This window comes from Gymnogyps californianus, chromosome 7 (genome assembly GCF_018139145.2).
Source record: "Gymnogyps californianus isolate 813 chromosome 7, ASM1813914v2, whole genome shotgun sequence".
Taxonomy (NCBI): Eukaryota; Metazoa; Chordata; class Aves; order Accipitriformes; family Cathartidae; genus Gymnogyps; species Gymnogyps californianus.
This window is the reverse complement of record NC_059477.1, coordinates 35,625,561-35,652,593: the sequence shown is the minus strand read 5'-3', so window position 1 is coordinate 35,652,593 and position 27,033 is coordinate 35,625,561. Positions and strand designations below refer to the sequence as shown.

Here is a 27,033-nt window from a genome sequence, read left to right as displayed (position 1 = left end):
CAAACTCATTTACATAACTCATTTGAAAGTATTTTTTAAAAATAATATTGTCCAGCATTTAACAAAATTGTGAGTTAAAAAAAGAAAGAAATCACTTAACAGCATTTGTTTTCTTGATTTTATCAAGTAACTTCACCAGCTCAGTGTTATAAGGCAGGCTAGTTGCTCAGACGGACTAATACTCTCTATGGCGATAGGCATGTAGTAAATTTGTTCATTTATAAAACCAGATGAAAGCAAGAAGGAGGAAAAGTTTAGAGTTTCAAAAGAACTGAAACTTCTTATTTTTACTACAAATTAAGAATAGGCACTGAAACATGATTCCTTAGGGACTTTTCCAGAAGATTGTCTCTTCGCTGGGCATTATTCCATCTTTAAACTAAGAAGAAAGGGGAAAAAAAAAAAATTATCAGGGCTACATAATTAAAGATTACAAAAAAGGAATCACCATACGTATTTGTTTCCATTTTATTAATAACGGAAATAACTTGTGTGTCTTAAGCTTAAGACATCACAATTACTGTTTTGGTTAGAATATTTTTTATTTCATTATTAGATTTAAGCAACATTGGAAAATAAAAATACATTTATGATGTAATTCTGCATGCGTTATTTGAAAACTAAAGCCCTGGAGCATAGGGCTAAGAGAGTCCTAAACTATGTCTATCTTTATGCTCCAAGACGGTATCAACAAACCATGTAATGTTCCTGTTAGAGGTTTGCATAACCTCCTCTTAGAGAGGGATATTTTGCAAACTCCCTAGCTATTGTACTCTAGTTTCCCTATCCTTATCATGAGAAATATTTTCCCTAATATTTAATGCAATTTAACAACTTCATTCTTGTCAACCACAAACACAAGGACTCCTTCCCATTTTCTAGACCCATAATGATAAAGTCTGGTCATGTCCTCTAAACTTCCTTAAACGGTCGATGTTTTTCATTAACTGCAGTAGCCCAAACTGAGACCTCAACAGCATTAAAAAGAGTGAAATAATTACTTCAGATCTCTTCCACACATATCATACATACCAAGAAGTTGTATGCCTCTTCTGGTTTATTGACTCATGTCCAATTTTTGATGAACGTTGTAATACTCTTAAGCAAAAAACTACTTTACATTTCAAAACCATTGACCAAGAACTGTACCAAGGTGAGAATAATGCTTGGTAATGAATAATAATAATTTTGAAGATACCCTTCAAAACTGTATCCATCAATACAGAACAAGATTAACTGTATGCTCTGTAAAAATGTGTGCTTATATAACACAAATGCCATCACGAAAACCAATCCTCACCTTTCTCTGTATTGTTTGAAGTTTATTAAGCATACCTTTTGTCTATGAACAGCAACTGTCTCCATCTTGTGAAACACTATGCATAGGAATGAGACTTTCACACTGCTCACTTTCTTCTGGCATTCTTAAAAGAAACAAATTTATTTATTTGAAGTTATACAGTAATATTAAAGTGGCTGTTATGAAGGCAACTTAAGTACTAAGTATGCTAGTTGTTTAAACTGCAGCCATTAAAAACATACAAAGACCCCTTAACTTCATAAAGTACACTCAAGCTTGCACTATTTTCACTGCATGTTCTGGGTACAGCAACTATCACAGAGGTATTAAAGGAAAAAAAAAAACCCAAACTGTGACAGCCACTAGGAAACTTCTTTTAAAAGGTAAACAGACTTCATATCTTTCCATTTTCTGAGAATTACATAGGTTAATAAATGTATTGACAACTACTACTATTAAGAAATTAGTACACTTGAATATAAAATTAGATTAAAATAAATATAGTATGAATACTGTGGCTTATAAAAGAGTATAGGATATTGGAAAAGCTAAAGAGATAGGATTATACTTTGTGACTGCCCTACCTCTGAATTCGATGTTTTCTACAAATAAAGGCAAAAATTCTTCTGATTCCCACCATCACTGGATCCCAGTTGTTATAGTGACATAAGAGAGTTGCAATGAAAAAAGAAAAAAATACAGGGACTGCCCCTGCAAAAAATAACCAGGAAAACTGCACCTGGAATTAAAACACAAACATCATTCACTCAAGAGTTTAAAAAAAAAAAAAAAAAAAATAAAATTGGCATACTGTATATTTGTAATAATTATTGTAAGTTTGGGATGAAGTTTCAGTTCTTTTACATTGCGTGAAATATTACAAATGTTTCTGTAAGTTCTTTGGTACAATTTCTATAGCCACTGCTACTTCTAATAAATTAATAACCTTTCTTCAGTGGTCCATTCTTTACAATGGAACACACTGTTTACGCTGTGGTTCGGATGAAGACTGCTATTTCCAAATAGTCTCATTTTTACGTTTTAGCTGTCTGACTGGTACCAATGAGAAAGTCCCCTAGACACTTCAAAAATTTTCAATAAGAGACCTCACCTGAAAGATTTGTGCACCTGTTTATTCACTATGAATATACTGTTACTGAATGGTAACTGCTGAAATCAATGCACATAGAAAGACTATGCTATGGGAAATTTACAATAATTCTCTGTTTCATTTAAAAAAAGGCAGGGCACATTATTTGCTCAAGTTAAACTAAATTCTGCTTGTATCCGTACTACTACTTGTATGTATCTACTACTACACTCAGAAGTGATCATCTGAGACTGTTTAAAACTTAAAATTGCAGAAGGTTAGAGAAATCAAGGCTGCAAGAACAAGAACCAGTCCCTGAAACGCCTCTCAGGCGAACAGAGCAGTGACCCGTGAGCACGGCGCCCCCTCGTGGAGAAAAGGTCCAAAGTTGAAGACTTTCGAGGAAAAAGGTACAGGTTTGAGACCTAGCACTGATGTTTGCTCTCAAAACTCTATACAAACTGCAATTGTTATAGCCTTATGTTATCCTTACTGATTTCTAACAGAAATTCATAGACACATAAGTTACCAAAAGGAATATTCAAATAGTTGTTAAAAATTTCGTTGTAATTTCTGAAGATTCAGATTTATGTCAGATTTTTACAGAATAATAAAGACTCAGAAAGTTAGTAATTATCTATATTGTATAGTTACCATACTATTTGACAGTCATAGGAAGACTGCATATATTCATATTTTAATCTTTACATTATTAGCCATGCCAGTGGCATTCTTATGTAGGTTCCTTTTAAGAAAACTGAAATGTGGTGTAAAGACAAGGCTGGCCAGAAGCACTAACTGGAAAGCTTGAAGTTGGACGCTTAAATTTCTATCAGTCTAACTTGGACACCTGAGACTTCAGTGAGCACAGGGCTTGGCTTAGGATATTTTGATGTTTGTATGACAGACACATACTTGCACAAATTACAGAATCATAGAATACCAGGTTGGAAGGGACCTCAAGGATCATCTGGTCCAACCTTTCTCGGCAAAAGCACGGTCTAGACAAGATGGCCCAGCACCCTGTCCAGCTGAATCTTAAAAGTGTCCAATGTTGGGGAATCCACCACTTCCCTGGGGAGATTATTCCAACAGCTGATTGCTCTCATTGTAAAAAATTTTCCTCTTGTGTCCAACTGGAATCTCCCCAGGAGGAACTTGTACCCATTACCCCTCATCTTTTCCATGTGACTCCTTGTAAAAAGGGAGTCTCCATCTTCTTTGTAGCCACCCTTTAAATACTGGAACATAGTGATAAGGTGTCCCCTAAGCTTTCTTTTCTCAAGGCTGAACAAACCCAGTTCTCTCAGCCTCATATGGCAGGCTTCCCAGTCCTTTGATCATCTTTGCAGCCCTTCTCTGGACCCTCTCCAGCCTGTCCACATCTTTTTTGCATAGCGGGGACCAAAACCAAACACAGTATTCCAGGTGTGGCCTGACAAGCGCTGAGTAGAGTGGGATAATGACTTCTTTATCTCTGCTGGTGATGCCCTTGTTGATGCAACCCAGCATCCTGTTGGCCTTCTTTGCCGCAGCAGCACACTGTTCACTCATATTGAGCTTGTTGTCCACCAGGACCCCCAGGTCCCTTTCCACAGAGCTGCTCCCCAGCCAGGCATATCTCAGCCTGTGCTGCACTCCTGGATCATGTTTTCCCAAGTGCAAGACCTTACACTTGTCCTTGTTGAACTTCATAAGGTTCTTGTTAGGCCACTCTTCCAGCCTATCCAGGTCTTCCTGCAGCGTGGCTCTCCCTTCCAAAGTGTCCACTTCCCCACTCAGTCTGGTATCATCAGCAAACTTCATCAGGGTACACTTGATCCCATCATCCAGATCACTTACGGAGATACTAAACAGCGTTGGGCCCAATATTGATCACTGGGGGACCCCACTTGTGACAGGTTGCCAGTTTGAAAAGGAGCTATTTACCACCACACTCTGGGTGCGGCCTGTCAGCCAGTTCCCCACCCACCGCACAGACCACTTGTCTAGACTGTCACGCATCAGTTTCTCTAGGAGGAGGCTGTGGGAAACCCTACCGAAAGCCTTGAAGAAATCCAGGTAGACAATGTCCACCGCTCACCCCACGTGCACCGAGCAGGTTACTTTGTACACTTGTACGAACAACCTCAAAGTCTACAGGAGTTTGCCTTTAATTAGGGTCACTCATTTGTGCTTCCAATACTAGCAATTTCTTTTTAAAAAAATAAGAGACATGTAACTTGTGCTTGTGTTACCAACACCAACTGAAAGTCATCCAACAGAGCCTTAAAGGTATTTCTGCTATTTCAAATGCCTCGATATTGCATGAGTATATGAAGAATAAATTAATTTTAAAGATCTGGACTCTGTGTTTACTCAGATTAAATAGCCTGGAGGTGAAGTTGTTTACTGAGAATTAGAAAAGCATATTCCATTTTTCAATGTATTCCAGAAGAAAGTTTAGATGAATCACTGCAGAAGACAACCTAAGCTTTTCATATACTGATAAATGTAACTATAAATGTAACTATATATATATACACACATCTCTAAAAATGTCTTTGCACACACACACGTACATATATAAAATATGTATAGATGCACACATATATACATACAAAATTCTTATTTTTTGCTACCAGCATTAGCTCACATACAAACCTAATTCCACCTCACTAAAGTGAATTTTTGGGGGAGAAGTCTACAGATTTGTTTTCCTTGTTTCCTTAAGAGCTATCATTAGTTATTTACTTTCTTGTTACAATTTATGTCCCAAGTGTATATTGCAGATACTTTTAACAGCAACACAGTTATCTTACCAACGAATGCTTTATTATTGTTGGAATCACTGCAAGGTTCTCCTGTATTTCCATGTTGAAATATTCAGCTAATACTAATATGAAACATACTATATCTCACATGTTCGTTACACAAGTATTTATTCAGGGTCTGACTCGCCTTTTGTTTTCCAATTTGACTTGTCTTTTTTATATTTATCCTTTTATTTTTCTGCTTTATTTTCCAAAATCCACACTGACATTAAGTAAAAGTGAAATACAAGTTGTGTGGGTTTTTTTCCCCCCATTTTTACATGCCTGCCAGAAAATTTCAGTAGTCAAAAGGTTCTCATTAGAATTTACACTTTCCTTGTGAAAACATTTGAGCAGTAAAGCTTCTTTTTGGCAGGAAAGATTCTAAGTGCAAGATTTGACTAATTTCTTGTATGTAAGTCAGTCTTGTACAAACAAGTATAGGCCTCAAAAGAAAAACTCAAATGTAATGACTGAAAACAAGTCATAAATTGAATCACCACAGATAATGCACAAACCCCACTTGCTTCAGGGAAGCTACTACTCAGAGAATGCTCAATTAAGCTATGTTCAAGACAGTCAGATTTTTTCTCTTCTCATACTTTCACATTTCTATTTGCACAGAGCTTACAAACTAAACATAACTGCATTTGCTACAAGACTCAGAAGAACATCAAAGCAGCATAAGCAGCAGCAGCTGGCAGAGCAAGACCACCAGTCTATTCAAAATTTCAGAAGTAGTATTGTATAGTTAGTTCTAAGTTTGGTCAGTTTTGCCCATTTTTGTTGACATAATTTTCAGCTAAACTATTACATGACTAAACTTCTTCCTAATTCACATAAAGATTTGTCATCTCAGTAAAGAACTTCTTGTATTTCAGTAACAAACTGTATTTAGGCTAAGTTTCTATTCTATACTCATCAGATTCCTTCCTTCTTTACATGCAAGGTTTTTTCACAGCTATTACCTCAATATCAGTGAAACTAGACTAACTTAAAGTAGGACAGTTAAATGGAAGCCTAACGTCCACATGAATCTAATAATGTGTAATTAAGTCTTTTAGCTGCTACATTCCTTTGTGGTAAACCTTTAGATTTCTGGTTTTGTCACTAATTTGAGTATTTTCAAGATAGGCAGTCCATAACAATTCTATAATTGTAAAGGTATTAATTTAAGGTAAAGGTACTCAATTTAAGGTGTGCTGTACTTGCAGTTGTTCTTTAATTCTGAAAAATGCCTGTTCAAGGTATTGCTAATGACTTCAGGTACTTTTCATACAAGCTGCATCTTAATCAAATATATTTAAGTGTGCAAGTGCACGCTTGCAAGTGCAAAATTACTGTAACTGTCAATATCAAGAGAGTATTAATTCTGATGCAGTTCAACAATTATTGACAAGTGACAGAAGTAAAATACTGTTCATTGTATACATTGTTAAAAATAACACTGCCATTTAATTCAAAGAAATTCTGTTAATAATGCTCAAAACTTAGTAGTACATTACCTTTTGCATGCACATGTCAGCTATTATAGACAGAGGTATTGTAAGGCTTAGCGCAAGTGTGCCTATCAGTGATGAGGTAAGAAAGCAGCCCCTAGAAGATAATAAAAAATTATAATAATTAGTAATAATGAAGAGGTCTTATTTAAAAGACAACTAAAGTAATACATCAAACTGCAGAAGACATTTGATCAAGCTTAACTGTTAGTCATTGTTTGTTTTAATAACAAAAAATTGAGATACCCATACTCTGCCATAAATCTGTAAAACTGCATAAAATTCTTAACTATACTATTGATGTCTCTGGAGTGAGGTTTAATTCCCATACAAACCTTTTGAGATGATGTAAAATCCACTACTTCCCATGTAGCGACTTCACCTAGAAAAATCTGCATTTTGTTTCCATTTTGAAATAGTTGAATACCAGCTTATAGCAATTAAATCTGTTTTGCCCCAGGCCCATTAATTAAAAAAGGTTACTGATGTCTAGAAATCCTAGCCAAAAAGGGAAATATTTTTTACAAATAGACAAATTGTTAAACTAACAGACTGCTTTTTAAATCTCACTCTAAAATACACCCTTGAAATCATTCTTTGGAGTCTCAGTAAGACTTCTCTGCATTCTACAAGTGGTCTCATCATATTTCCTAAGCAGGAACAAAGTCGTTAGACTTCTTTAAATCATTGAGTCACAAAAAGCCATTACAATTTATTTAAGTGACAGAACAACAAAACTACATGCATATGTCAGAGTAGTACTCATTAACAGCCACAGAAAACTAACCCATTTTCCCAAATTCCTTTGCAAGTCATATTCAGTTTGCAAATGACTGATTCACTGAATGAAGTTTTTTAAAAAAATAATAATAATAAGAGAACCTCAAACTGTATGTAGGACAGACCTAGGACAACACGTGAGCTCTTGAGATCTTTGGCATTTTGATATAAACCTAAGGCTCTATAAATAAAACACGACTAGCCTGAGCCATTTTGATACCAAGAGCATTAACATCCAATATAAAACCTGCAATTCCCATTTTATGATTGACCAAGTCAAAAGTTACCAAGCATAGCAAGGCTTGTTAGCAAATACTCCTGATGAAATAGCTTATTCTACCATATGAAGAAAATTAATAAAAAGGGTATCTACCCAATTCAAATCAGTAATGCCCACTCCTGAGTCAGCCTCTTATTTCAAAGGCATCCAGAATTTATTTATTTATTAAGATAAAGGCAATTCTCATCCTTGGCAAGTACTGAAAACCGTACTAGCTATGCTTTTTGTGGAACTGCAATCAGTTCTGCACACAACTAATTTTAAAGAAGGAAAAGTCTTGTATGTGCAATTTTTGTTAGAATTCTGAAATTTGGTTTTTTACCTACTCAAGCTTTATTCTGGTTACTGTAAAAATTAAAACAGATGCAGCATCACTGAAACTGTATTCATGAAACATGACTCACTGAAGAAAATGCTATTTTAATTCACCTCACAGAAGTTTGTTAACACCTTTTAAACACAAAGATTTGAACACGTTTGGAAAACGTTTTCTAGAACATGACTTCATGCATGTATTTCTCTAATTAAACTAGAAGAGTACTCCCAAACCAAGCCATTAGGTCCTCCCATAAGACTGACTTTCAGCCAAGCAAAAATGTCCAGTTTGGATATTTGTAATCACTCTGCGTTATTCTGTGTCTTTAAAACAAAGAAAAATGTACGTAGATGAGAAAGGAACAGAAAGGAAACAAAGCATTTTAGGTACTCTGTATTTTTGAAAACTTCCTCCCCAATATTCTAAATCCCCTTCTATACCATAAGAGAATACTTCTGTATCTCTGCACTGACAAGTTCTGAATTAGAACCAACCTGTCCACCAGAACACCATAAATGAATAAACAGCACAGAATCCAATGAAAACTTATCAGCAGGTTAAAAAAAAAAAAAAAAAAAAAAAAAGAAGATTAATTAAGAGTCACATCTACCACTACATTATTTAGTTGGCAGTATGTGGTTGGGTGGGGTACACAAGTAGGTTAAATTATATTATTTACTTTCAAAGAAAGAGTAGAGGACCATACTAGTGGCACACTGGACAGGTAAAAGGATGTCATCAGCACAAACTCTGAAATTAGTCCTAGTCCAAAATTCTAGGGAAACAGAACCGGAAATAAAAATAGCTTTTTAATTGACTGGATTATCATTCTAAGTACACAAATAGCATGTGTATAAAAAAGTCTGCGCACACCCACGAACTTAACCCTATGCTAGTACTTGATTTTGGGACAAGAGCCAAGTGTGGGTTTTGGGGGGGGTTGTTTTTGGGGCTTTTGTTTGTTTGTTTGTTATTTTGCCTATGTTGAAATTGCACTTAACCTTTTTACCAACTGATACTGTAGTCTAATCTTACAGGATGCATTAACATCACAAAACTATATTCCATCAATAAACAAATTAAATTTCAAAGGAACATATGCTGCAATGCATTTATAACTAGGACTGGTGTAAGAGTTTGCCAATAAACAACAGTTGTCATGATTAAATTTCCTAAATAACTTTAGACTTGATCTGACCCCTCCCCCTCCCACCCCCACCCCAAAAAAAAGGTTTTCATGGAACTCCACCTAGATCTTTTGTTGTACTATTGTTGCAGAACTTAGGATCCTATGATTACAGACATCTCCGTTTCAGAGTAGCTATCCCATGAGGTTTTCCAGTCTCTCCATCACAGAGTTGAGAGGCTGAATGCCAAGGGTTCTCAGGCAAAAGTTCACAAACTGCCACACCTATTCAAAATGTAGCACTGAAACTGACATCATTCACTGAGCAACTGTATGGCATTGGAAGCATGCCTCTTTTTGGAAACTCTTCCTGAGTGTTTCCAGAATAAAATAGGAGTTTTCAAGTCGTAGAATTTTCTATTACACCCCTATTTTAACCTAATGCTGGCCCAGAAGAAACTCAGACTCCCTGAATCCTCTCAAGCTGGGAACCCTGACTTACCAAACAGTTCTCTAATAACACTGTCCTTCTAATAGCTACACAAAGGTTTAAGTCTGCTACAGCTTTTGAACCGTTCATCTAGAAGTCTCATGTTCAATCCTCTGTTGCTGATCTATCCAGAATATCATTAAATTACTAAACAAAAGCTAGGCTAATTTATGAATTGCTGTATCTCCATGATGAATGCATTCTGATGAGATTTAGCTCATTAAGTCTTTGAAGATTTAAACAAATATGTCAACTGTAGAATACTGCATTCTGACTCATATATATATCCAACACGCACAAGGCCTTGGAAACTGCAGAACTGTTACAACAGAAATTCATGCTCTCCTATTACTACTGCAACTCTGCACCACAAAGTCTTTTCGTCTCAAAACGTTAATTCTAGAATGAGCTAAGCACACAGAATCTTAATATATACTACAAGACCACATCACCTGCTTTTTCCAGTCAGCTGTTGCTCTTAAACAGGACATTGTGACATGATGAATGACATCCTCAAACTCAAACTGCATATATGGACAGAAAAAGGGGGGGGGGGGGGGGGGGGGGGAAGGCAAAACCCCTACCTAGACAATTTGACATCTCAACATTGGAGAACACACGTAAGACAATTTATGTGAAATACATACAAAGCATGTAGTACATACCACAGCCAGAGGAACTCTGACAGAACTGTTCCGATAAGGCCATTAATGACAATGCACATCCATATCAGTTTATTGGGAAACTCAAATGCTTCAAACCCAGTATAGTGAAGCAGGAAAAACCCTGGCCACAGCAGCAACAGATTAAACAGCCCTACAAAACCTGAGTATAAAAACAGTATTAAGTAAATCACAATAAATATCCTTCAACGTAACTAAAATCTCAGCTAAAGTCTGCTATGTTGACAACATGCATACATAAAAGCAGCAATAAAACAATATTTTAAATCTTTCAAAGGAAAGGAATATAAGAAACTTTACTTGAAATTCACAAACAATTACATCAGATATTTACAGGTTTGAAATTGGAAAAAAAAAAAATTTCCCATTGAGTGAAAGGGGCTGTCTGCATTCCTACAGGTAGTGTTACCTTTCATTGTTAAGACTGTAACGAGAAACAATTCACACAACCAGTCTCTAAAGTACTCATAACCACAGGAACAATAGGCTTTCTCTACTTCCTTGGCTTTTCTGAGCCCCTTTAACACTCACATACAGTTCAGTGCCTGAAAGCAAACAATTTAATCACACACTGAATTAAAACTTGCAATAGTTATTTTTAGTCTTACCAAAGAACATTGGTATGTCAAGTTTATCTTCTCTATCTACTTTCCTTTTTATCATTACTATGTACACAGCATACAGCATTGCTCCTACAAGAGACCAAAGGGAACCTGTAAAGATGAAAAAACCACTTAAGACATGCCAAACATGTTATGCACACTAGGATCAACTCTCCTAAACATACACCTACTACAAAACTGTCAGAGATGAGTTGTTTATTACAGAATCCATTCCTATATGAAAAGGATGGAAAAATGCAGAAAGCTCAAAAATGTAAATACTTTCCCAATTAAGCTATATACATAGGGGGAAAAATCATCATAAATGTCCAGTTTCAGAAGTTGAAACTAAAAAGCCAGGTTGTGAAATGTTACACAACTAAGAAATATATAGCTTGCTATATGACCTACTGAGTATTGTCACAAGATGTTATTCATCACTGCATATTCTAGGATTAAAAAAGTAAGTAAATACCTATTGTATCTTTTCCAGCAGATTTCTCAGATCCAGAAAGGTTAACAAGAACCACACCACCAATGCTAGCAAAAAAGAAGTGCAAAAAGCTACTTAAACCCAAGAACTTTTTTACAAAGACAGAAAAAAAGGAGGAGAAAAATATAAAAATACAGTTCTATCTTTAGGTATTTTTAGTTAATCAAAACCCACTTTTGGAAAAGCCAAAAGGAATTCTCTATTGCTAAGGCCCGATCCTAAGCTAAAAACAAACAAACAAACCCCACTTTTAACTTCCCTGAACAATGCACCAGGCATTTAATGAAACAGGCTGACAACATTGAATATCAAGCCTCTTCCTTTTTCCCATCTACACAAAAATAGAGAAACCATAATTAAACAACAAGAAAGTAAGTTCACATATTTCCAACAGAAACCTGATTAATCTAATTTCCTACAGGAGCACGAGATTCAGTAATTGTTCATGATATGAAGTATTTAAAAAGACTTAATTCACTTGCTCAATTTATCTGTGAAACAAGGATTTTTTAAAAAGTGAAGCATATCATATATTGTCACAGATACGATAGGTATAGTAGGTATAGTTGTCCTCTCACCGTATCAGGGAGTTTTTGACCAAATGTTCCATCCCATTATCTTACCTTAAAATAACAGCTAATAATTTGGACAGGGTAAACCTATCTCCACTGTTACTGGGAAAGACTGCAGCTAAGATTAAAGTAAAAAGCCCTGCAAGAGAAATTAAGAAGAGTTTATACAATCAAGTTTTGCTACTAGTTTGTTCAGAAAACTGCCCAGACATTTTCTTCTTTATATTTCACATGCTTGTTTTAACTACTTGATCTTTGCATCCCTAATTTTAACTGGAACTATTATGAAACTAACACCTTGTGATGTGAATCCTCAGATGAGCAAATACATGCTCAACTTTGAGAAAGGCTAGCCATACTAAAAATAAACTGCAATAAGCCTGAAAAGTCAGTGAAAAATCACATAATTGTGCTTTTAAAACTGATTTTACAAAACAACAAAAGTTACTCCTCAAAACATGGACTGTCACATAATTTAAATACTTTAAAGCTCATATTAGAGCCTTGCATAAAACCTGTAAAGCAAGTGATATGCATAATATTTAGGTGGTTTAAGATCTTTATCCCAAACCCATTTTTTTTTAAAAACCAGTAATTAGCAAGACGACTTTACTTTGAATTGTATCTATTTTGATAAAAAGTTATACCACCTTTCCTTCAAACCTATTACACTCCCAATATATCTCTTTGATACACAGACATAACCGCAGAAGTATACACACATGAACTTGAAAAGCAAAAAGCAGCGGAATCATGAAGATAGCCTAAACCCCTGCAATTACACAATGACATTTTTAAATGCACATATTCAATGGCTTTAAGCCTTACTATTCCCCCCAAACCACAGGTAAATCATTACACAAGTCCATTATAACCAGAAAGATTTTTATGTTATAAACAGCCTTATAATGCACATTTGGTGGTGTAAATAAAACTTACCAGAGGTTGACGACAAGATATTAACTATAGCAACTTGGGTATCTGACAGAGCTTCTTGGTAAGAGAAATTTGCCAAGAACCACTGGGGGAAAAGAAAAATAATTTTGTGATTATATGGATAGCAACAACAGAGTTTAAGTTTCTCAGTGCAATAAAATACTACTTAAAGAAAAAAACCCCAACTATTTATCCAAAAATAAAATCAGAAGACTTTTACCTCAAATAGATTTCTAACTTCTATTAAAGTGGCAGGTACATTAAAAGACAGAGGCAAAATCAGAACTGGCCCAAACCAACCACATTCAACTATGTGTTTAATAATGAAAGAACATACTTCAGAACTTAAAAATAACTGAATAATTAAAATGACCTTATAATAGCTATTCTATAGTAACTAAAGATACTTTTAACTTGTCTTGCAAGTGCTTCAAGATGATAATTGCACGAGGGTTGCAAAGAAGTTTCAGACATACATGGGACATTAGTCAGCCTAATGAGGTTTTTTTTAGAGTACTTAAAACTGGCACACATGTCCACCCTAAAAAACAAGCATCACTTACATTCAATACCTAAAAAATATTTTGGAAGGACTCATGTCTGTTAATTCCTCCATAAAGGAATAAAATGGCAAGTGTTTTATCATTTCTTGATTGAGATCTCATTAATAAGATCTCAGATATATCCCCAGGGAAGTTACCACTCTCTATTAGGTGGAAGTATTTATACAGTCCAAGAAGAAATACATGTACATGCCAGTAGTAGCAGCATCCATGAATAGCATAAACAGGACTTGTTTTGAACATGAGGACTCTACCCTAGAAAATCTGCATGTGTGTGTATATATATATATGGAAATATACTCAGACACACAGAATTTTAAATCATTTTTAAAAAAACTATTTCATCCATCCAAAATCACTAAATGAGTGGCTTATTATTCTCTTGCTGTTGTGTGCACATTCGTTACGTATACACACAGAAAATTACATCACCATTTTCTAGCCCATGCATCAACAGTACTAATATTTTTCTATTATTATTATTATTTTAAATGTTTAAAGAGTACTACTTCCAGAGGAAAAGCTGTGGTGGGTCCACATTACAGATAACCATTCAGCAGTATCAGTGAAGCCGCTCCTGGAAAAGCTATCACTGACCTGCTCTCTACATTTTTACTGTCTATCAAAAATCATGCCACTGTTATCTCTCTGTCCCCCTAGAAGTAAGGCATGATGCAGGAACACCAGCAACCAACAAATTAATAAGTAAATCTTGCAGCCCTCAACGGAGCTGAAGGATAATTATCTATCTTCTCTTCATACCACTGGAGGGCACAATGCCACAGTGAGGCATAAGATGGTAGTCTTTCTGTGATGGCCCAGAAAGAAGTCATAGTGACATTTACCCATTTCATGCAGTCTCACTGCAGCTATTAACAGCCTGTATACGTGTAATCCCAGATTTTGCTGTACCAAACATACCCAACACTAGACAACATGGCACAAAAGCATGGCGTATCTTACAACTGACCTTACAGTTAACTACACACCCAGGATCTCTTTTTATTACCCTCCCTTTAAGAAGTTGCACCTTCATGTCCAGCACATGAGGAAAGTTTTACTTCTTATAGTGTTATTTATAAAATGAGGCATAAAGAATGCAAGTCATCTTAATACTGTTTCACTATTATTACACAAGTTTTAATTGCATCTATACTTAAGTTTTCTGAAAGAATGGAGCACATACCACAAAGCAAAAGAAAAAGCTAATTTTTGCTACTTGAGTTGCAGTGAGTTTTCCTACAGTTTTTAATATTGATTCCTGCTCCTTAACCGTTGGATATGACATGCGAGACAACTTTGCTTCCAATGCATGGCTCGATGGGAGTTGTCGAATCTCCATAATATTACTGAACCTTACACGAGGCTTTTTGGGAGCTTAAGAAGAAAAGAGAAGAAAAGAAAAAAACAAACACAAAAAAAGGCTGCATATTATCACTAAACTTTTCAAGCCAACACAATATGCAAATAAAACTACGATGTTCTAACACAGCATTGATTACAATATTTCACAAGTAACAGGTTTTTATCCAAATAGAAGACATGCCATTATTTTTATTTATTAAACTAGTATTTTGCTATTTGATAGGCCACTATTAAGACAAAGTACAATTAGTGTTTTCAGTCAGTACAGTTGTCCACCGACAAAAATCTCACTGAAAAGCACCATCCCTCCTCCCTGTCAAAAAAATCCACACAAGGTAACAAAAAATTTTTAGGTAGGAATTATTCTGTATTGATAAATACTACATATAAGATTTTCTTTAATTGTTTAATAGTCAAACAGCCAAAAACTGCACACAACTATACCTAACTGCAAGGACAGTGTTTCATTCAGAGGATGAGAGTGTCCAACAGACCTCAAAGCTTAGCAGAGATCATAAGATCACTTGCTTATTTGAAATCCACCCTCTAACTAATCTTGCAAACCAGGATCAGATTTTATTTATAAGGGTATTGTAAGTATCACTAGTTTCCTGTGTAAAGAAAACATTACAAGCTACATATAAATATTAGCCTAATTCCATATGAAACAATACCTAATTTCCTAAAAAAAGTGAAGGGAAAAGCTACAGCTCCAACAACCCTGAAGTGATTGGTGCATGTTATCACAGGACAGCAGAGCCTACCAAAGCGGTTCTTAACGTGTGTCATCTAGAAATTAACAAACAGACTTTCCCTTTTATAAGCAGGGACTCATTTGCTGAGGATCAGATAACTGGATTCTTTGACAGCCAACTTTTCTATAATTGTCTGGGACAGTTAGGCCTGTTTCAGCTACTATCACAAGATAGTGAGGCTTAAATAAAATCAGAATGCACATAGACTGTTAAAATTCTTACTTTGACTGCTTTGCTCCTGCTCTAAAAAGGACAATAGCTTGTTTTTCCAGAGGCTGACTCACTGCTGCTGGTCATACAAGCCCAGAAGGAAAGAATCACAAGTACTGAACCCAGTTGGTCCCTTGAGATAAACATAGGCTGGATCTGTAGTGACCAAGAAAGGTAAACTGAACGATAGGCCTATGTTTTCTCTACCTGAAAGTAAATATATGAGACTGCAATTCATGCAATAAGAGATTTAAGGAAGGGGAAAAAAAAAAAAAAAAGGGGAAAAAAAAGGGGCGGGGGGGGGAAGGCAAGTCCTGCAACAGGACAGCAGTTATACCAACAAAGAGGAAAGTAATTCCTTCACCAAAGAACTAGCATTTCAGCATTCCAAAAGTCTTTACTCACTTTTCTCTGCATCACTATTATTACTGCCATTTTTTTCAGTTGGCAAATCATGAAACTTTACAGGAACATATAAAGGTTCACTCTGAAATGAATCAGTATAAGTAAAAATACAGTTAAGCAGGATATTTAAATTATAAGCAGTAGAATTAATTTAGTGAATTAGAAAACTAAATAAAGAAAAGCTTGGTGAATATTAAAAGAATCAAATTTAACAAAGTGGTTTTGCACACAGTGGACAGGCGTGTCAAAAATGTTCATACATAATCTATTTTTTATGTTAAACATATTGGTAAAATGCAGTACTCAAAAATAACTTTGCTTTTCTGTATATCCTCATTAACACAAAACTCATCCCCAGAAAATTCAAACCTACTGATTTAAAATTAAAAAAGAACTCATCAAAATCACAGACGTTTCATTAGATCTATAGCTTCTGTCCAAATGATAAACTAGAAACATAAAAATACAGACTACATATATGAAAATCAATACATACTCATTTTCCTCCCATGACCCTAAAAGCTCATGAACTAGAACAACAAGTCAAAAAAACTTTGGGAAAGGAACTCCAATACATAAGGCAATTAGCAGAAGTTTTAATTGCTTAAAATACCTCTAACAAGACAAGTTTTAATGCTTGTTTAAATTAATAAACTGTAAGAGTGAAGTAACGAAAAAGATTTGGTAGCTGCATTGTCATGAGGCTTCCTATTTAGGACCATAATTTTTGTGGATGTTTAAATTAACGTAAAATTGTCCACGTTTAACAATGAATCCTGCTTCTAGAGTCAGATGATCTTAATGAATTGAGCTGACTAAGAAGATTTTATTCTTAAATGGAGATAAATAAAGATGGAAAAAACCAAAGAATGAAATGAAGAATACTTCTGAAAAATCTCTCTTCAACTCCCTATTCAATATAAAACACCTATATGGTAGTTTGTCAACAGTTGCCGCTCCTACTCTATCACAGAGATGGTGCAAACTTTAAAAGTTCTGTGTTTTGGATACATTTCTGCTTGTGGCCTCTGATTTAGCCATGCAGATTAAGCAGCAATCTGTGATCAACAGGGGCATAACAAACGGTCATCTATGGATTATGAAAATCACCACAAAAATGCCATCTGACAGTGCAGCTTATCAGCAGAATACCAGTACTGGCATTTGATTCTGTAAACAGTAGTCACTCCGTCCACTGGAAGGAAGACAACAGTCCATTTCTCTTTCAAAATGCAATGCAGTATCACAGTACACAAGATACTCAACTAACTGAACGATTCCGTTGTGGATTTTAGTCTTGAAAACTGTTTGGCTTTACCACTAGCTCTCCACATTTTGCTTTGGCAGTTACTGAGCTGAATATGTAAATGTTTTCTTTGTACGGCATAAATATTTCTTTCACAAACTACTACAGAAACATTCAAGTGTTTTATTGAGCTGAGAACCTGTATTTCTCATAATAAGCAATGTCATTATTTGCAGTACTTACTAGTAACGTATAAGTTACCAATCCCCTTTGCCAAAAACTGTTACATTTAAGACCGCCACATTTTAAAAACAGTAAGTCAGAATAATGGTGTCATGTTACTGTAAAGCATTGACCTTCACAAATTAAGGCACTTACCAGAGAACTGTTTACAGTGTTATCTGTTGTACAAGCAGCAAAATAACCTTCAGCATCTGCAAACTGATTACAGAACCTTAAATGTAATAATCTATCAAGGCAGAGTTATTAATAACTGAAATTTTTTTAGAATAAGTTTTTTAATGCCTTTTTCCATAATTCTATCACAACTCCCTCTCCCCCTCCAGCCCTCCTCCTCAATAAAAAAGAGGGCTTACAAATTCAGTAAATAATTTCAGTAATCCCTTGTACCTCTTGGAGAACCCCACTGAATTCAACTACCCAGGTATCAATGCAGGATCAGGCTGTTAGAATGCCAAAACCTGTGAAGTTCAGTCTTCACTAAATTATTGTGCATGTATTAACAACAAGCCTATTGTTTCTTCATTTTATTGAGGCAAAGTTCCTTTGCATAAAAACCTGGAACTCTGCCTTAGTTTTAACAAGACTTAAATTAGGATGAGGTCAAGTATCATTTTTCCTCTTCCTTTCTGCATCTTAACAAGCACTACTACCCCTGTTCCCTGACCTGCAGCTTGCTGTTCTACCATGCTGGTAAGAAATCTATTAAACAAAGCCTCTAATGTGGAAGGGGGCTTAAAAGTAAGGTATGAGTGTTTACCTATGTAATCATTATTGAAATAGAAATCTATAGATGTTTAATTTTTGTTCCAGATTAATAAACACAAGACATTTTAAAGGCACTTGTAATAATTATACAGTTGAATATTTAACTAAACTCCCTAGGGGGATAAATAAATAAATAAATAAGTTATTCTCAGCCCACAAGTTTTCTCACTTTTACTCTTCCAATTCTCTCCCCCATCCCACTGGGGGGGACTGAGCAAGCAGCTGTGTGGTGCTTAATTGCCAGCTGGGGTTAAACCACGACATATGCTAACATCAAAAGTCATGGCTATTTCCTACAAATTATTTTAAAAATTACTTTTTATAGGATTAGAAAGAAAAAATAATGAGATTCCAGTAGTGGTACCATGAATGCCACACACTAAATGTGACAGATTGAGCACTCTTACTCATTGCCGTCCAGTTCATGAGAGTTCGTACTCTCTCTTTCTTTGACATAGCACTGCACGAGATTCAGTTGGTCAATATAACCACTACAATTCACACTAGGCAATAGCCCCTTATTCTACTCATCTGCTCAGATTAATAAATTTGGTCAGTATAATTGCTCTGTACAACTAATCATCCTTTAGCGCTTTCATCATCCTTATTTGTCATTACTGCCAGTAAAGAATCTGTAAATTCTGTTTATTTCCTGATTATCTTATGAAGAACCTGAACAGCATCAAGTCTAACATGCGCCACACTATGCATAGACACTTGGTATTAAAGGCTGATCTAGCAAAAATTATTTCAAGATATCAGCCAACTCTAAGTGTTCTATGTGTTTAACACAAGATTTTTTTTAAAAAACAAAAGGTTTAGTTTTTTGTTTTTTGGGGTTTTTTTGTGGTTTTTTTTTTTAAAACAAAAATCATTTGGCTTAATGTCATGTAACACTTCAATTTAAGTATGTTATGCCTACAACTGTCGCTATCAGTGAAGTCTAATATATCCAGAAGAACTGAAGTCAGTTCCTTTCATACAAGCTATTTTCTATAAAGACATGTTGATTAATACCATGTTCTTGGATCACATTTTCTGTTATTTTAATGCGAGATTAATATCAGGCCAAATGCCTTACTGCTTCCTGAGTCCTGCTGTTCAGCATTCTGCAACACTGGCACAAAACAAATACTCTTCCCAGCATCTCTTAATTTCCTTGGGAAAAAGTATGTATTTGTGGAATATGACAATAATTTTAGACTCTAGCACAAACTATGCCTAGTTCTAGAATGGGCAACCGAAGGTCACTTGCGCATAAAGGCTATAAAAATACAACATTAACAACAACAAAAACATAATCCCACCACCTTTCCTAAATATGACTTTAAAAAACTCAAAACCTCTTAGAAAACAGTTCGTAGTTCTGCCAGAGACAAAAAGAGTCAGTAATAAAAATCAACTACAAAGTTCAAATACTGATTCCATTGGCTACAGATGCTGGGGAAGTAAAAGGGAACCAACAGTGGTGAGGCTCATAACCTCTTCTTAAAAAGAATTATCCTCTGCAACTGTCCAAGATAAAATACCACGCTGGTAAAATACCAATGGTCTGGCCCAGCAGAACATTTCTTATGATTCCTGACACATTTCATATTGCTTTTTCCTTTCTTTTCTTCCTCTCACAAGACTACTATTATGACTGCCACGTCTTCCTGTGCCATGATTCAGTTTATAATTGCTTTTCTGAAAGCACTATTTCACAAATATGTAAACTTTGCTTTTCTCTAGTCCCTATTTTAAGTTTTTTTCTGTACAAACTTCAACAAATATCAAAACATTTACAGAGTTAAAATACTTACAAAAGCTGCATGCCTTCCACGAAACCCACGAGTACACTGTTGCCTCCATGGTTTCCAAACAATAAATCCCAAGAGGTATAGAACAAACATGGATGTTTTTGCAAATGTACTGAAAAAAGGTTTGTTGTACTTTGTAAAAACATACTGTGGAAAGAAAATAATTGCAGTATCCAGAATTACCAATTAGGTGAGAATTTACAAAATGAATGAACAGGTTTAAGTATATAGTCCAGAACAGTCTGGTTCCCAAAATGACAGTGCTGTGAGTATTGGCATGTATGACCAAAAGACACAAGTGGCCCTACCTATTCTGGGGGTACACTCTCCCAAGCGATCTTAAATGTCAACAAGAAGGCACTGAGCCATTTTGTAAGATACAATGCCACCGGAGAAAAGCTACTTATTATTTGTATCTAAACAAGCAACATACTGATATGCTACCAAACTCAAATAGCATTGAAAATACATTTACATACAAATATTTTCTAAATTAAAGACCACTTTTATAAGCAATAGCATAGTAATCACAAATTAGAGAAGAATACTTTGATTAAGTAACACTTCACTATCAATAGTGATTCCACCAGCTCACTGGAAAAAAAGTTTTATTAATATAATAGCATGTTAAGCACAAACATTTTTATATGCTTAGTTTCAAAACTTATATAGAACATAAGAACTTAATGACAGTTCAGAAACCTGAATTTGACAAGAATTTATTAAAAACTCCATTTCCATTGCTAAAGCTCTGTTTTAAGTCCTAAAACTTAACATGAAGTAAATACCAGATCAGTTTCAAGATGGTGAATATATGAACTAGATTATGACAAACTTGTCTGCAATTACAGGCCTCAAACTCCATGACTCGTGTCCTTTGGTCTTAGACTTCTAGATGTTCTGAACTATCATCTACCATACCACCTAGCCTGCAATGTTACAGCTCATCTACTACTTCTTGGGAAACATATGGGCATTATTTTAATCAATATGGCAATAAACAAAATGAACTCTCTAATTACAGTACATGGTTATGAGCTTATGTTGTTTAATTTTAAAGTCATCAATAACACCTTCTGTCTTGAAAGCAACAGTTGCCGAGTTGAGCTTGTTTGTAACTTTTAGTGGATACAGGTTAGTTCACTAACCCAAAGGATATCATATTCCCCCTACTGAAAGGTGGTTAAACATTACACTAGAACACTCGCTGAGTGTTTGAGTGACCATGTTTCTGCTGCACCTTTCTCTTAAATAGGCTTTTATTTTCCTTTTAAGATACATGGGACAATACTTACAGAGGTGAGTTCTGAAGAGGCAACCCATATCACGTCAACGAGGAGAAGAATGACAATTCCTAGAGCCATTCGCCTACGCTGAGTGGATGAACTGCTCTGGGAGCTCATTCGATTCATGATAAAAACCCACACCATTTGTAACCTATTCAAGATTGAGAAAGGAATAAAACCCAAAAGATTACAAACAGTGACCAAAAACCAAAACCAAACCAAAACAAAACCAAACCAACAAAAAAAACCCCAAACAAACAGTGGGGGCAAATGTTTCATATATATGAAATGGACCCAGTATGCCAGGAAACACATGCTTATGTTTGTTAAAAAGTAGATCTTTGGCAGATCTGGCATGAGATTTTCAGAGACATTATAGGCAATTCGAAAGTAAATCTCGACTTTTCAAGAACTTATCAACTGTCCTACCACTGAAGTAAGCAAAAGTAGATAAAAAACATACAATGCCTTTTTGGAATTTCTATGCTACAAATTCTGCAAAATTTGAAATCACTAGTTTTTGGTAAATTCAGATACTCTAAGCTGACAGTAGAAATTAGTTTGATGTGTTGTATCAAATACAATTCTACTAAAGGTAGTCAGAAACATGTTTAAACGTAAGCATTCAACAAACATTTCTGAAGACATAGCAACACATTTGTGTAAATTATGATCCCTCAAAGCATAAAGTGATTCAAGAAAAAAACCCCAAAGAATATTTAATTGTAAACTTACATAATTAGATTACACATGCACTTGAACTCAAAAAATTTATATATCTATCTGGTAATTTATGAAATACAGGCATGCACTAATTCTAGTGAAAACCTATCAAACTAAGAGTAAGCATACAATATATGCAACAGAAAGCTTTGGCTATTAAAAAAACTCCAAAACATTGATAATGATTTTGACTATGCCCTGGTATGTTACACATAGAAATAATCAATTAAGAACACTTCATATTCTGAGAAATCAAAACTACAGCAGTAAACCAGCTTTAAGCTTGTCATCTAGTACAAAAGTCACGCAGACTTGCCAGAAATTACAGCATAAACAAGTTCAGATTTTGACACACGCAAATCTGTTTTCCCTTTCCTACACATACCTCACAGCTCCTAGAAGTCTTTGTTTAAGGTAGTAATAGAAAGGTGTCAATTTAAGCAATTCTAGTGAAATATCAGAAAAGCACAGCTGGGTTTAAATGCTTATCACCAACTGCTTTTACATACTGGAAGAGTAAGAGTATACGGCTCAACAGAAAATTCTGAAGATATGGCTTGAGCTGCAAAAACTCATATTAGAAAGAACAGTATTTGCAGTTAAAACATTAACATTTATGCAGGAGACGAGAGCACTACAGCAGTGTGTAAATAGAAACTGACCAACCTGCTTTCCTTTTCCTTTGGTAGGCAAAGTACTTCTACTTCATTCAATGCAGAGAGTAAGCACAAGAGAACAGAACGGATATTGTTTGGGTTGGCCAAAAAAAGTGGTACATTGTGATTTTAGAGGGCTTGAATTTGCACAGCTTGCACTAAAAATAAGTATTAACATTACTGAAAACACCAAAGTTATGTTAAGAGATCACTAAAGTACCTTCCAGAAAATAAGAAAGGCATGGCAAACAAGCTCTTAAAAATGCTGCTTGTGTTTTAACTCAAAAAAATTACAAGATCCACTGGACCTACTCCAAACAAGTGCTAATCATGAGCATACCAGACCTACATGTGTTCTTATATCCACTAATGCTACTAGAAGGGGATTCAGATTTGTGATACAGCCTTACGACTGCCCGTTAGAAGACCTAAATTTAGGAAAACCTTCGATTTTATGATTAAAAAGCTTCAAATACAAGTGACAGAGAGTGATGTCTCATCATCAGTTTACTTGTACTAGAATCTTGTACAGAGTCTCTAATGAACCTCAGTAACATATGTATATGGCAGTTCTATGATTAACTTATTTATGTATATATTTTAAGAACCAATTTATTAAGAGTTAATTTGCTACAGATTACATAACATACCTTGCTATTTATCATCATAAACTCAAACTCTCACTATCTTTCAGAGGACTCCTCAAGGAACTGAAGTCTATTCACCTTTACGGAGCAGCTCCTGACTCTCCCAGTAAATAGAGATGATCTGCTTTGCTAATACAGTTCGGTGAATTTAAATTACACTTTGTTTTTTCCATACGTGTCAACATACAAACACTTACTGTCTTTTCATTATTTACAAATTATTTATGAAAGAGACAGTGCCACAATGTCTTCAGTGAGGAAGCTACATTTCTTTTTTGCAGACTAGCCTATTGCTCAGATTAATGGTTTAAATGCCTAGATATGCACAAGTGCATTTGAGATCATGTCCTGGTTTCAGCTGGGATAGAGTTAATTTTCTTCTTAGTAGCTGGTACAGTGCAGTGTTTTGGATTTAGTATGAGAATAATGCTGATAACACACTGATATTTTTAGTTGTTGCTAAGTACTGTTTATATTGTCAAGGATTTTTCAGCTTCTCATGCCCAGCCAGCAAGGCTGGAGGGGCACAAGAAGCTGGGAGGGGACACAGCCAGGACAGCTGACCCAAACGGGCCAAAGGGATAGTCCATACCATATGACGTCATGCCCAGTATATAAACTGGGGGCAGTTGGCTGGGAGGGGCGGATCGCTGCTCTGGAACTAACTGGACATTGGTCCGCGAGTGGTGAGCAACTGCATTGTGTATCACTTGTTCTGTATACACTAATTTTTTTAGTATTATTATTGTCATTTTATTATTATCATTATTTTTCTTCTTTTCTGTCCTATTAAACTGTCTTTATCTCAATCCATGAGTTGTTTTTTTTTTTTCCTTTTCAATTCTCTCCCCCATTGCACTGGGTGGGGGGAGCAAGCGAGCGGCTGTGTGGTGCTTAGTTGGCGGCTGGGGTTAAACCACGACAGATCACTACACTGTTTCCTGCCTTTGACTCATGCCTCTCCTTTGCAATACAGTCTCTGCCATGTTCAAATCTTGACACCTTTTCCTCCATTTCTCAAAGGGTTTCTTTCCAAAGAAAAATCAACAGGCAGAGTTCCTGAAGTATAATTATACCACTAGATCTATGCTGATGTGTGGGCATCAGTTCTGGATAATTATTCTGCTTTTCTGATAAAATGGTGGGATTGACAAAAGAAAGCAGAAGTCTGTAAGTAGGGGGGGGGAAAGTTATGAAAGACTCAGCAAGGAATTGCAGTTTTTATTTTATATGGAATAAAGGAGAAAACATTTGTTCTCAGAGAATAAATAGGGATATTATCTTAAACTTGAGTAAGCTAACAGAAAGGTTTTCATGCTTGAAAGCTTATAAGGGTTTTTTCAATTTTTATGAATTGGTCTAATAGATACTACATATTATACTCTACAAAATTTGCCTTCATTTTATTATGAGTAATAGTTTACAAGCCATTACATTAAGTTACATTATATATAGCCTACAAATTGCTCATGTGTTTGCGCAATATGCAGCAAAAATGGAAGCTGGGCATAACAGAGTTCGAAAGGAGCTAGAAGGAAGAATTCTCATTTTTTGTCAGGCTACAGCGTGACACATGAACAATGGTAAGGTATACCACAAATGGAAACCACTCCAGCCTTCCACCAGTTATGTGCTGCAGGTAGGAGGGGGAGAGGTAGCTGCAGACAGGAAGGAATCACAGTAGCCTGATCAATTTAACATCTCTACATCAGATGCTTGCATCCCTAGCTCTTCTGTTCTCACCACTAACTGCTTCAAAGCATATAGCACATATACACTGTGCATAGTGATCATGCACAGATATTGTGCACACTCTGTAGTTGCTTAATATTGTACTCAACTTGTCTACATTAGGCTTGTACAAATCCCTTGCTTTAAGATCCCTCAGCAGGAGGGAAGTAAAGGATGATAGAATATCTAGTACTTCTTAGATAAGAGGTTACATATGAAGTTATTCAGAGTATAAGTACACGTTACATCATTTCTTTTCTACCTAAGTAGATTTTAAAATTCTAATTAAAGAGCCCATACTTATGTCTTGAAGTTTTTTATATGTTACAGTAATAGCAGCTATTACTTTCTCATCTGACTACAAAGTGTCTGTTTAACATTTCTGTGTGCCTAATATAGCCCTTTGCTTGGTTCTCCCATAACAAGGAAAAAAGCTTAATAAGAAAGGGTGACTACCAAGTCTCATCATGCAGCACGATGCACCTTCAAGACAGTAGTTGACTAAAAAAATTACAAAGTGGCAATACTAAAATGCCTATAATGTTCGGCAGAAAAACAGAACCCTATTGAAACTTACACACTAAGTTTTAGGACAGAATTAAAACCTGTAAAACTTCACATAGAATGCAAAGACAGACAGACAGAAACTATTTTGAGAAGTTTTATACAGACACATTATCCCACAAAGTACCAGTACTCATGAACTTGTAATGAAATACAATTCCACACATTTCTTTATATTTAGCTTCTGTACATTGACAGCAATATGCTCTGATAAAAATGAACACAGAAAGAACAAGATTTACTTTCCTCATACATACCTTCCACAATAACTGTAAAAAAACAAACAAAAAATGCTGACTAACAAACTTCACACATCATGTCAAAGTGAAGATAGTCTCCTAAAAAGAAAAAAAAAAAAAGCAAAGTTTGAAAAATTGTGTGCGTGTGTATATTATGCACTTACCTTTGCAAAACATTTTCTAAAATTTCAAGTTCCACAAGTGTCTGCTGCAGCTCAAGTCCTAAATGTTGGGGACATACAGATACAGAACCTTAAGAATCGGTCCACATCAAAATGCTAGCAGGACAGCACTGAATTGCAAGAAAACAGGATCATTTACTATGTTTGATATTTCAAAGAACATGATCCCTTCCTTATTAATTGAATATAAGAGGTTCACATGAGAAAGAAGAACCTGATGATGTTAAGTTCTAATTTTTCAAGCTATGCAGAGAAAAGCCCTACTTCTTAAGCCTACATTCCTAAGCAAAAGAATTTAAACATTAGAATTAGGAAGGTAATGGAAGAGCATATAGGCTCTTTGGCCTTAAAATAATCTAGATAGATAAGACACCTCCACATTATTTCTTGTGGAAGCCCAGTATCTTTCCTTAATTTGGTACAGTATCATTATTATTGTATTTAAAAAAAAAAAAACTTTACATAAAACTTTTTTTTTTTAATTTTAAACTCAGATCCTATGAAGACATTCAATAAAAACCACTTTAAAATTGTTATATAGGGAAAGAAACATTACACATAAGGGACTTTGGAAAAAATGTTATACTAGACCAATCGGAAGCCCATCAATTCTGCAACTATTTGCAAATCCAGATGTTAGCAAGTATATGGCACTCCAAGAGAAGGCACAACAAAACTGGAACTGACAACCAAGA

General features: G+C 35.4%; 1 protein-coding gene across 1 annotated transcript; it reads right to left on the bottom strand.

Annotated features, from left to right (window-relative positions):
* On the bottom strand, positions 1–26,238 carry SLC35F5 (solute carrier family 35 member F5). Its single transcript, XM_050900203.1, has 15 exons — positions 26,175–26,238; positions 21,606–21,747; positions 20,314–20,457; positions 17,882–17,944; positions 16,258–16,339; positions 14,709–14,899; positions 12,963–13,044; positions 12,075–12,162; positions 11,434–11,498; positions 10,965–11,069; positions 10,339–10,498; positions 6,688–6,778; positions 1,885–2,039; positions 1,336–1,424; positions 1–379 (listed from the first exon to the last, which is right to left on the bottom strand). The coding sequence occupies exons 2-14, from the start codon at positions 21,738–21,740 to the stop codon at positions 1,343–1,345; spliced, it is 1,443 nt and encodes a 480-aa protein (XP_050756160.1). The 5' UTR covers positions 21,741–21,747; positions 26,175–26,238; the 3' UTR covers positions 1–379; positions 1,336–1,342.
* Positions 26,239–27,033: the final 795 nt, after the last annotated feature.